The sequence below is a fragment of the Micropterus dolomieu genome, linkage group LG05, assembly GCF_021292245.1.
Source record: "Micropterus dolomieu isolate WLL.071019.BEF.003 ecotype Adirondacks linkage group LG05, ASM2129224v1, whole genome shotgun sequence".
NCBI classification, from domain to species: Eukaryota; Metazoa; Chordata; class Actinopteri; order Centrarchiformes; family Centrarchidae; genus Micropterus; species Micropterus dolomieu.
In genome coordinates this window covers 28,696,623-28,708,847 of record NC_060154.1, presented here as the reverse complement: position 1 = coordinate 28,708,847, position 12,225 = coordinate 28,696,623, and the positions used below count along the sequence as shown (strand labels likewise).

Below are 12,225 nucleotides of genomic sequence, written 5' to 3'. Positions count from 1 at the left end.
ATGAGCACATACACTCCACTCGTCCCTTATTTCTGTCATTTCTTGCATTTCACATGACAAATCTTTATTCATCTGTCAAGGTGTCAGTTTTTTTGTTTGACATTGTGGTTGAACTCTAAACCTCAAAAGAGTTTCTAAAGGCAATGCTGAATATGAATTTCATATGTCTTCTCCTGTCTTGTGTATATTCCGCTGCCTTTGAGTAAATCAGTACAGTGCTGGCTGTACAGCTCATTCCAAGGTGCTGAGTAGCCTTCTGGTTTTATTATTTTTCATAATAGTCTCAGAATGTTTCACAATATTATAAAACACAGAGTTGCAAAACAAACTTTAGTTTTAAATGGAGCTCTTGATTCGAGATGTCGCTCTTCCGAGATTTTCTCTGGCATTAGATATTTTGTGCTTGTCTCTCAGGTTTGGAGATGAATATGTGAAACCCATCATGCTGAGTGGATCTGTCGTGTATTTATTTAGGCTAGTACCAACATGGCACTGGGGAAGATCACTCATGAAAATCGGCCAATAATTCTTTTAATCATGTTGTTCTGTTACACTTCAGTAAACTTGATGTGCAGATGGATTAGTGCTTTAACACGTCTCATTTACTTTCCATGGCCTCCTGTTGGAGGAGACTTTATTGTTGAAACCTCTTTACGTGTTTACATTAGCAGTTTTTGCTCTCAGACACAACACATTTTAAATGAATGGCCTAGTTTTACAAGCAATGTGTGATGTTTTCAGACATTTCCTGCGTTTTCTTAAAGGTATATGTAATGTGCACATAAAATATAAAGTAAAAACTTTTACATTCCCCTTTCACTACATCTCAGGCTTCATGGCACCAGTCACACCACCTGCATGGTTTAACTGATGGATGTTGGCAGTGATCCCAAGAACACAGTGAGCTTGAACTATTGCAAACAACTGCTTTTCATTAGAGGACATGTGATATTAGTATGTTTTTGTGCACCCCACACAGATCAGTGATAATGTAGCCACTGAGATCATCACATAATAAAAAAAGCAAATGCCAGTTGAGCTATTTGTCTTACAAAGTTTAATTGAAATATTGTCAGTGAACAAATTATTTAAAAATCATTTACTCTGATCAAATCGACAAATCGTTAACACTGGAAGATATCGGGACTATTCCTCTGTATGAGAAAATGATGAGAAAATGTCACATAACCTGTCCAATCTTCACATTACTGGAAAGGAATATACTTGCTGCTACTTGCAGATTCGGTGATATCAGTTTAACACAATCAGATCATACAGTGATTATATCGGATTAATTCCCACTCCAAATAGGGACAAAAGAGCTGAATCAGTGGCTAAATCAATGGCTTTATCTCCCACATGAGAGCTGTTAACTCTGTTTTTATCGTGCTTAAACCGGACTTCAAAGCTAATCAGTAAACATAACAAAATGGGTTGTGGACTGCCACTCACAGCCCTTTATCTCTCCCTGATGTTTCATTCAGCGGATCACTCTCATCACATGTACTACTGTGCTCCGCCTCACATAATGCCCTTGGAGGGAAGTTAAAAGTTCACCCCTTTTAGCGCTAATGTTTTCCTATTGGTCGCTTGTTGAGTTAATAGTTAAATAACAGGCAGGATCATTGTCCTTGCCTCTCATTAGACCTTAGAGTAAAGCTAAACACATGTTCTCACATCAAAGTCTAGATTTACTCTCTGACCCGTAATGCAGGAAGATTACAGCAGCTGGCCCTGGAAATCCTTGCTCTACACTGAATATAAAGATGTGAGTCACTTAACTGAACTCCATCCATGTGTGCATCAGTGCGTATAAGTGTGTGTATTTATGATGAAAAGCCTCGTATAGGAAAGCATACATTAAAATAGCAACTATAACATTTTAAAGATTTCCTTTTTTTCCCCTGACCAGCTGTATACAAGTTTTACAATAAACCGTTGGCTAGAGGACTCAATTGTGAGAGTACAGTTCCTTCATTTGAATGTTTAGATTTAATATATAAATGTATAAAAGAGTACAAAAATAAAACATTTGTATCATATTCATTTTACATATGACAAGGCGATTTAAATGAATGGATGTATAGATCTCCCAGTTTAACAATTAAATGCAACTACACATTCAATGATCACAAAGAACAGAATGAAAACAGTGTGTTTAACATAAAAAAGACAGAAAGAATTTAATGATCAGACTAAGTAGGTAATAGTAAATTTTGTTGTTAAAACACGAATACATCAGGTATAAAGTGCATTGCTATCTGTGTGACAGTTGTAGGTAGCCACATTGATATACATCTATTTGTAGTCAGTAAAGGTACAGTTCTAATTTCTCTACTAGCTCTTAGTATAATATAGTGTTTAAACTACTGATGTGGTAACTATTATTCAAATTACTGCACGCCCTTCTTTGAAATGGACATCCATACTTACTAATCTTTTTGACACCAATTTATTAAGGGTGATTACTTTTTAGTTGTTCTTACCATCTCTAGTTAAGTGAGGAAGCTTTATGATTCCCGCACATTTCGACTTTTTGGTCGCTTAATTAAAACTGTTTGGGATCCAGATGTTCAGCTTTTCTCTAACAATGAAAAAAAGCAGACATGTTGGGTAACACAGGGTCGCGTAATCACAGCCACAGCTCAGGAAATGCTCAAGCTCTTTTGGCATCCGAACTTCCATCACGAAAACATTGTAATTGCTATTTTTACTAGGATCTTTTATACATCTTATATTCAGTCTAGGGGTAGCTGGCACCCATTGAAATTCCATGGTGCCAATTAACTTGAAACATGAAATACAACTTGGCAAGCTCTGCAGCTCGGCCCATTCCTCAGTTTTTAGAAGAGAACCTATTTGTTGTTGTTTATCATTTTGCACAATTTAAATCAGAGACAATAAGGATAAGAAGATCCCATATTTAGGATTAGTTATAATAACTCTCTTGGCTCAACGGTCCACAGGACTCTATTACTGTTAAGAAGGATGTTGATTCATGTTTGTTGTGGAGAAAACCCTACCACTGACCTACTGTATGTCTCTCACCCTTAAACACTTTGACCCCGAACTTGATCCCTTATCCTAAATGACAGATGAGAGGCCAGAGGAACAAGAACATCTCTAAAAATAGCTCTTTACTGTGTTGAAGTCCATTAACAAAAAAGTATATACATTATAGTTAGAAAAACATACACTCAGATATAATTGCACTTTGCACTAATAACATCTACGATCTCTATAAGTGGTAAGAGTGGTGATGGTGAAGACGGATTGGTGTCCATGGTGAAGAGTTGTAGGTTATTTCCATGCGAAAGGCCGCAGGCATGGCAGCCATAAGTGCTGTACAACATACCAGATGATCTCAAATCACATGTTTCAAAACTGTGATGGCCCAGGAAGATCTCTGCAGGAGTTTTTAATTGCCCTGTTTGGATTTCTTCATCCTAAACAGGAGAAGCATAATTGATATGAGTTTCATTAGAGCAAAATAGATGTAAAGACACAATGTCAAAATCATATAACATATTTGGCACTGACAATTCACACATGTGATTGCTGGCTTCCAGTTTTGTCAAAATGACAAAATGTGTATCATGTCCATTAGGAGACACTTGGCTGTGTTACTAGTAAACACCATATTGGGGCGGCTGTGGCTCAGGGTTGGCTCAGGGTTGGCTGTTAATCGGAAGGTCGGCGGTTCAATCCCTGGCTCCCCCTGGTTGCGTACTGAACCCCGAATTGCCCCTGGCGGCTATTCCACCAGTGTATGAGTGAGTGTGAATGTTAGTTTCCGTTTGAGCACTTAGGCTCAGTGTATGAATGTGTGTGACTGGTGAATGCAGATGTAGTGTAAAAGCGCTTTGAGTGGTCGAAAAGACTAGAAAGGCGCTATACAAGTACGGAGCATTTACATATGAAAATGAATGGGTATTTGTTCAGCCATGACTGGATGCCAGGATTACAAAGACCAAGTGCCAGAATTCAGAATATATTCAGTTGCAGTATTCTCAAATGAAAGCAGCTGCTTCATGTTTACTGGACCAACATGTTTGTTGACCTGTAATCAAGAACATAACATTTTAGCCCAATGAAGTTAAATTTATTCTGTGTTCAGCTGGTTAATCAGTCCCCTTCAAGTCCATTAGTCACTTGGTAGTCTGACTCCAAAGTTTTTAACCAATTACTCTTTGACAGTTTTTCTTTCGAAGAAGACCTTTTTTGTAAAATTTGACTTCATTAAATGAAGAAAAAACTGTGATAAATAGTGTATCCAAAGATGTAATTGCAGAGCCTTCATTTGTAGCTGTTGCAGAGTGATATATATGCATACCGCTGCACAAACCGTATATATTAACAGTATAAATACTTGAACACGGGGGGGTAGTTGAAGTATTGACATTGGAATAATACTTTGGAAGGGCTGAGCCACATTACAACTGATAAAAAAGGTGATCATGGTCTTATTTACCAGACTAAACATTAGCATAATGCATGACTTACAATCATGTGCCTTTATACATACACAAATAACGTAAATAAGGTTGTCCCTCCTTCCCCTTTGACTGTATGTGTAATTGGTAACACATTAGGTCTGATCTATTGTAAATGACCACCATCTACTCTCTCCCTGGGCTGTTTTGTTATGTAGAAGACTCTGCTCACACCTCAACATGTCAAGGACTCTACAATCACCTTTGAGACAGACAGTCTGGCTGCAAGACTGTGGGCGGATCAGTCAGTGGGTATTGAGTGTGTTTGGCAGATGCTGGAGCATAGGGGTGATATCAACATCCTCACTGGGTCAGTGATTCCATGAGAGCATTTAGTCTTCTTCACATGGAGAGTCAGGAAATTTACTTTTTGCAACCAAACTCTTTATCTGCCTCCACACCACAGCGCAGAGCTTGTTTCATCTGACCGCTACAGGGGTTTTCAATCCTTGGAAATACATGACTGCACCAAGTTCAGGATGGCAACTTGATCCCTTCTATAAACTTTATAGTGCCAATGTTTTTTTTTTATAAAAGTGTCCTCAAAGCAGGAAGGAGACAGTTGATATTGGCAGTGACTTTTAGCCCTCTCAACTGAGATGAACTTTAGCATGATAGTCGAATGCAAATTTTACCATTAATGTTAGATTAAGTGACCAAAGAAGAAACGTAATTTTGTGAAGTTGCACTGTTTTGCCTGAAAATTATGTTTAGCAAATATACAATATTTAATATAAGTGTGGTATATTTGTCCATGTTTTATTAAACATGTGTCTTGCATAAACAATGATGACCAGGGATGAACCCATAAGAGCACTCTGGTGTGTGAAAGTGGAATGCACATGTACATGTAGCAACATGTTTCAGGTTTGGGCTGCATTATAAATTGGGCATTTAAGAACTGTCACTCAAACAATTGTTCATCGATAGATGTCCAAATGTGCTACCTGCTTTAAATGTCTATGGAGTGGAAGTGATTTTACAGTGCTCCCCATGAGTTATCTGTTTTAAAGTTGACAATTGGCAGCAGACAACTGAACCATGCAGCAAACACACAGTCCATAACCAAAATCAATCTGATTTGTATCGACTTACTTGTTGATAGCGTTCCTCAGGTACAGCTGCAGCCACCGGACCTCTGGGTTCACACACACTTCTTTGCTTGACTTCAGCTTGGCACTGATTAGAAAAAAGGAAAGAGCTCAGTATAGGCCACACATGCCTCAGTTGAAGATGAAAGGGTGAATTATGGAAAGTTAGTGACATCAGGTGTCTTGACACAGACTGAAATGCCATGACTGCCATGTCAGACTGCCATGTCAGTTTGACACACACAGAGAGCTCACAGCGGTGAACAATCACTCGTTTACCTTATGTGTGATGCTGCTACAGATGTTTATGTAACTAAACAACATGTGCATTCAGGCAGAAGTTTGATTTTTCACCCTTGATTAAACTACCTAATTAATGTGCAGTAAATATTTGAGTACATTGAGGTTGAGGAGTCAGTTCCTCAACATGTGTCTACAGACTACTTTCTAAATGAAGCATAACCCTGTGGTTATTTACAGAATGGGTCAAGACTGGATCATATGTCTCTTTGTGGGAGACGATGCCTCCTTTGATGCACATGTCCGGCTAACTAAAAACCAGTTTTCCAGGCCCCCGTATGTGTATTTGTAAGACCTGTCAATTCTATGTCCCACTCTTAACTGCTCCTGAAGTCTTCCTGTCCACTATCCAACTGCAATGTGTTTATGTTGCTGCACACTTTCATCTATAAATTCACCCCACACAAGCCGTGACAATGAATGAGATCAGACCCAAAGGTTGTAAGCACAGTATGAGGAGGAATCGCTGCGTGACAAGTATATTAGACAAAAATCCAATTACAAAATCCACAACTGTTGCTTTGCTATTGAAAACATAACTGCATCCAATTTCCACCTCCCTTTCATGCTCACTCATACTCACTTCCTGTGGATGCATCATTGGGCCTGTGGTAAGAGTGGCTTGCTTTCTGTTCATGTGAGTGTGAAAGCGAGTGACAGAGGGGTGTGCACGGATACAAATACATGGACAACTCTTTTCTCTGACCTGTCTCCACTTGGAGATTGATGGTGAGAAATGTCCAACCAGGGGGAAACCTGTGTAATGTTTTAATGCCAGAGTGGAAAACATGCAATTCTATGTGTTTCTGTGGCTGCCTAAAGCCAGCATTAACAAAAATACTCACATCACTTGGAAGGGGCAATTGGGCGTGTGGATGAACCTGAGTTCTCGGATGTAGCCCCGTGGGACGCTGTTGACCGTTGAACGACAGTAGCATCTCTCCACCAGACTGATGGGCTTCGCTGAAAAAGAGAAGTGATGAGTATCACAATTACAGCAAGGCATTATCCCTGATAAAATAGATCATAAATAAGAAGAGAAATACAATTAAACATCAACATAACTGAAAATGATCAGGAAAACCAAAACAAATCACCACAAATCTGAGCCACTACAAAAAAGTAGAAATGTACCACTAATAGCTAATCTTCTTGGATTTGCATATTAATTATCCATCCACCCTCATCCAAAAAAAAACACACAAACACGAGGCAGGAAGATAAATTTACTTATTTATTATCAGGACTTCTAGACCCACAAACGCTAAGCTCTTTCAGTCATACACAACTGTGTACTGTGTGGTCCTTAAACTTCATGATGGATGTGAATACTTTCCGTTACAACCTTGTCGACCAAGATTTTCACGGTTGATTAATGTGGAAAAATAAATAGGAGTAAGCCTCTACATGACAAACTAAGCAGGCTAACAGTGTTTTAAAAAAAAAAAGCACGATTTAGTATAATTTGGGATGGCGTGCTTTCAGAATAAATACACAGTATTCAAGATAATTTCCTTTTTCTTGTCTGCTATTTCCAAACATCTATTTTAAAGCGAAACCAACAAAATACTGCATATCACACAAACAGATGGTGAGAAGTACCGCTGTAAACTATGTTAATTATGTTTTACACATGATCTCACGGTATTAACATGACAAAGAGCGCAACACCTTCAAAATGGGTGACTGGTGTCGCCATGTATAGCTGTGTATCATAGCTACCTCATTTGCGTGGAATTAAAAGAAAACAAAGAGCAGAGCAAATACACACGTTGATCGGTGATCCGTCTTGGAATTTCTTACTGCTAGAGCCATATGTAGACTACCTTTACGCACATTTACGCACGTCAGGAAATGTTTTTTTCCCACTCCAGAACAAGCTCATGCATACATTAAACTAATATTTATGGAATGCAAATAATGAAAAAGAAGAACTATTACGTTTAATTGACAATTCATTCATTTGCACATAATTGTATGCATCTGAATTAAATTGCCGATTATTTGGATAGATTTGTCACTAAGAGGGAGACTTTTCCAAATCACTCCATGCAAATTAGCATTTATTTAAACATAATATAATAATTGCAAAAGCCTATCATGGTAATTTTTTAATTCAAGTACTAAATGTCAACAGTCTTTTAATGTAAAAGCTAATCTGCTGGATGCTTATTTAAACATCATTCTCCATTGATGCATGCTTTTCTTTTAATTTCTTATTTTCTAAAAAGGGGGGGAAATCCACACGATCCATCCTGGCAAATAATGATGAAACCAACCTTAATAACTTCCAGATAATTTTACACCGACAGATGAAAAAAAGTCTAAATAAACCTGAACCATCAACACAACAAAACAGAAAATAATTTCATACCTTGTGATGAAGGCGCATATATCACCACCGTGAGCGCCGCCACGACCACCAGCAGCTTCACATCCATTCTGAGATAATGTCGCTGAGATTTGATCCTGCTCAGAGTAAAGTCCAGAGGAGCTGTGGCAGACGGGGCTGCGGTGGAGCATTAAATTACGCACCAGTGTCAAGGCAATCAGAAAAATAGATATAACTTCCGGTTGTGAATAGCAAAATAAAAGCCATGAAAGGAGCATGCTTAGACATTACGACTATCTATCACGTCATATGGGCCTAATTTATCAACACACAACTTAAGAAAACATTAAAAATAAATAAGTAAAGTGCGTTATTCGTAATAGGTCAGTCATTGATAACTCAGTTTTAATACAGTCACAATATTCAGTTTTGCATGCTTTTATTTTACAAAGAAAATCTGTTTTCCTGTTTCAGGCGTGATATCAGAAGAACTTGACTCAGGCAGCCAAAGCCACTACGGACAGTGCGGGGACGCATCAAGCCGTCACGACCCCCCACTACACACACACACACGCACGCACACATCACACACACACACACGCACACACCTCCCTTTAACATGCGTGTGACAGACTAAAAAGTCATATTATGAGCTGTAATTTAGAATTACTGTGTGTTATGGAATACTTTTGGCATGACCAACAAACTTCAGCAGAAATTAATTTGGTTTTAGTTTATTTATTTTCTCTTTTTAAATTATGTTTTATTTAATTCATCTAATAAGAAAAAACAATTGCCCCCAGACAAACACTGGATATGTTTTCCTCTATTCATCATGGCCCTTGTGGCTGTTGCTGAGGCTATGAAAAGAAACAGGAGACATTTTTGCGCATGTGTTTGATTTTAGTCATGGTTTGTCTTCTCAGGGACTTCATTGGCCCAAATTAATTAAAAGCTAAGAGTGTAACTGGAGAGGACTTGGCATAAAGTGTTCTCTGTTACATTGATGTTTCAAATAAATAGACAAGAGGGGTATAGAAACAACATACAAATATAAACACACACCACAACATACACTCCTCACAGTCTGTGTTTAAAAAGGAGTAAAACTATTCTCAGATAAAGTGAATCCCTAAACAATTGTCTTCATACAGCCTGCTGAACATTGCAAATGTGTGTGTGTGCACATCCTAACTGTGTTATTAGCAAATTTAACAGGATGCAGATGTCAAGTCAGTTTCCAGACATTTGGCTTTCATCTTCCAGAGCAAATTATCCAGTGTACGTGTGTATGTGTGTTTGTGTGTGCAAAGTTTATCTGAGATGAGAACATAGATGAGCCATGTCTTTTGCACTGATCACACACTGGGATAGTCTAAGGCTGTAATACCTGAAATACTGTTACAGACTTGTTTAAGCCAAATACACACAACTGAACTAAATGCAATACCACAATATAAATATGTCCTGAAATCCTTTAATCAGCAGATAACAAAAGCTTATATTTACACTGGCCAAGGAAGTGAATATATTTTCTGTGAATCACAGGGCAACATGAATAACGTGCATAAGTGGTTGATTTGTATTTTCTGTTCTTTCTTTTTCCATTTATTGGAGACATATCCTCTCATCACACAGCTGTGGGAAAGCAAACCACCTACTGACAGCACACTTTTTCAAGAAAATGAGTGAGGATGAGAAAAGAGTAGTTCAAGGAGAATAAAAGTGTTTTATAGTTGTGATTTACTGCATCTAGCCAGTATCATAAGTAAAGTACAAATCCTCCTTCACGTAAGTTATATTGGCAATATCTGTATCAGGGATTGAGCATTAATGTACATATGCTGATTTTGAAATGTATTCACATCCTATGTGTAAATCTGTGTCTGTTTATCGTTTTGTGTCTGTCTGAGACATTTTGCTCCATATGCTGTCATTATAGATGATGCCATGGAGACCAGACAGTCAGGAGGGGACGGACGGAGCAGAAGCAACTGACAGCTGAAAGGACACATATTGACTTCTCTCACACACTACAAAGGCTAACTTTTTTTCAAAGCGTCTATGTGTCTGTGTGTGTGTGTAGGTGTGTGCGTGTGTGTGTGTGCGTGTATATGTGTGTAGGTGTGTGTGTGTGGGGGGGGGGTATGTGTGTGTGTGTGTAGGTGTGTGCGTGTGTGTAGGTTTGTTTGTGTATATGTGTGTGTATACGTGTGCGTGTGTGTGGTGTGTGTGTGTATGTGTGTGTGTGTGTGTGTGTGTGTGTGTGTGTGTGCAACTAAGAAAGCAAAAGACAGGACAAGCAGAAAGGAAAAGGGTGCAGTATGAAAGCCAAAGTATTTGAATAAGTTTCTCTCAGATTGGGGTGAAAGTTGACTTCAGAGGGCTTCAGATCAAAGTGCTCCGATCACAACAGCTCAACAGCTCACAACCTGCTCTTCCTCACACAGGACGCCACAAGTGGCATTACAATACACACTTTACATTCACGTCTCTATTCCCTCCCGAACCCGTGTGAGCCTGCACAAAGAACAAACGTGTGCAGTGTGGTTTGTGCAAGCGCAACTACAAACAGGAGTAATTTGTCTTGAACACAAACACATACACACACATACACATTAAAGTTGTAAATGGCAGCCAATTTGTGACATGCATGGGAGAGACGTCAGAGAACATCAAGTATTTCAACATTTCTGCCACTATCAGCCAGATTTACTTTCTTTCACTGAGGTGAATGGACTGTAGTAGTTACATAAGCTGATTTGGCAGCACATTGCCCAGTTGTTTTATTCTTTCCTGCATCAACAAGTTTGCAGTCTGCATCTTCCCGAAAATGAGACACTCAGTTCTTTTCTCACCAGGAATTGTTTATAGAAAACGGATTACCAAAATTATCTTCTTTAAAACAGAAAGTGAAAGAAAGTGTTGAAACATCCTCACATTTTAGGGTGTTTTGGAGTTGGATAGTGACAGTTTTGAATAAAAATGCCAGTTTGCACGACTTTTCTAGTGATGGTGACGTAAGGTGATTTTGGCACAACCTGCACACACTAAACATAAATGCTACCTGTTAAATTCTAACATTTTACAATAAGGGAGACTACATTTTGATTATATATATAATTACTTCGTGAGTACCTGTCCATTAGCTAAACATTTCAGCAGCCAGCGAGTCAGTGTGCAGTCATTGTTTTCAGATACAAGAACAGTGACCAACCATACACATTTGGTTCCACAAATATTTATTGATCTGCAAATATATGTGAATGTAAAAATTTTAATATAAATGTGAATATACATTGTTTGTGCGCTTCAGCAGGAGACATGGGACGAGAGCTGCAAGTGGTCGCCTTGCCTTACGAATACCATGATTTTACACCATTGGCAATTAGTTGACGATGTTGGTGTCAGAATGTAGCTTTTGGCACAGTTAACAATAGTATGACATCAGTTAGCGTTACAGCATTTAACAAGCATTTTGTTGTATGGAATTTACTTTCAACTGAGTCTTTCGTTGTTGCCGCTACTTAACTCTTGGCCACGTTTTTCTCACACCTGTATATTTTTCTGAGCTGAAAAGTGTTGTGGTGTAGTGTTCTGTTTCCCATCTGTCTGTCTGTTTTGGGAGGTCTCACTGCAGGGGTCCATCTCCTGCTCTTTGCATGAATCATTTCTTACTGTACTCTCAAAGTACATGGTAAGTACCTTTTTTGACTGCAAGTGTAAATCAATATGTCAAGTTTTTCTCCAAAGCTCCGAAAGGCATAGCAGGTGTCAGGTGTAAACTTTCAAGAAGGTATATTTTGATCAACTTTGTTTTGGTTGTTCTGTCCATCTCTCTGTTTTCTCTTTATCATTTTCACTTTTTACAATCCAAGTTGGCTTTATTGGCATAACATTTAAATACATTTGTGTTGCTGAAGCAAATAGAGTAAGAAAGTACATAATCTCTCTCCTACTGTAGTTTTTCTTAGAAACAGCTCCCGATAGCCAATATGACACGTGAATT

At 38.5% G+C, this 12,225-nt stretch overlaps 1 protein-coding gene across 1 annotated transcript; it reads right to left on the bottom strand.

The window, feature by feature from the left end:
• Positions 1-1,040: 1,040 nt before the first annotated feature.
• Positions 1,041-8,378, bottom strand: LOC123971170 (stromal cell-derived factor 1-like). The gene is made up of 4 exons (XM_046049843.1): positions 8,259-8,378; positions 6,730-6,847; positions 5,589-5,672; positions 1,041-3,446 (listed from the first exon to the last, which is right to left on the bottom strand). Exons 1-4 carry the CDS (start codon positions 8,323-8,325, stop codon positions 3,419-3,421), a joined length of 297 nt encoding a protein of 98 aa, XP_045905799.1. The 5' UTR covers positions 8,326-8,378; the 3' UTR covers positions 1,041-3,418.
• Between the last annotated feature and the right edge of the window lie 3,847 nt (positions 8,379-12,225).

Excerpts from the sequence above, each read along its gene's own strand:
- LOC123971170 (XM_046049843.1), bottom strand. The coding sequence starts at position 8,325 with ATGGATGTGAAGCTGCTGGTGGTCGTGGCGGCGCTCACGGTGGTGATA. Across the intron at positions 6,848-8,258 it reads ATATGCGCCTTCATCACAAG|CGAAGCCCATCAGTCTGGTG; the intron begins GTATGAAATTAT and ends TCTCTTTTTCAG. Across the intron at positions 5,673-6,729 it reads AATTGCCCCTTCCAAGTGAT|TGCCAAGCTGAAGTCAAGCA; the intron begins GTGAGTATTTTT and ends TTTTCTAATCAG.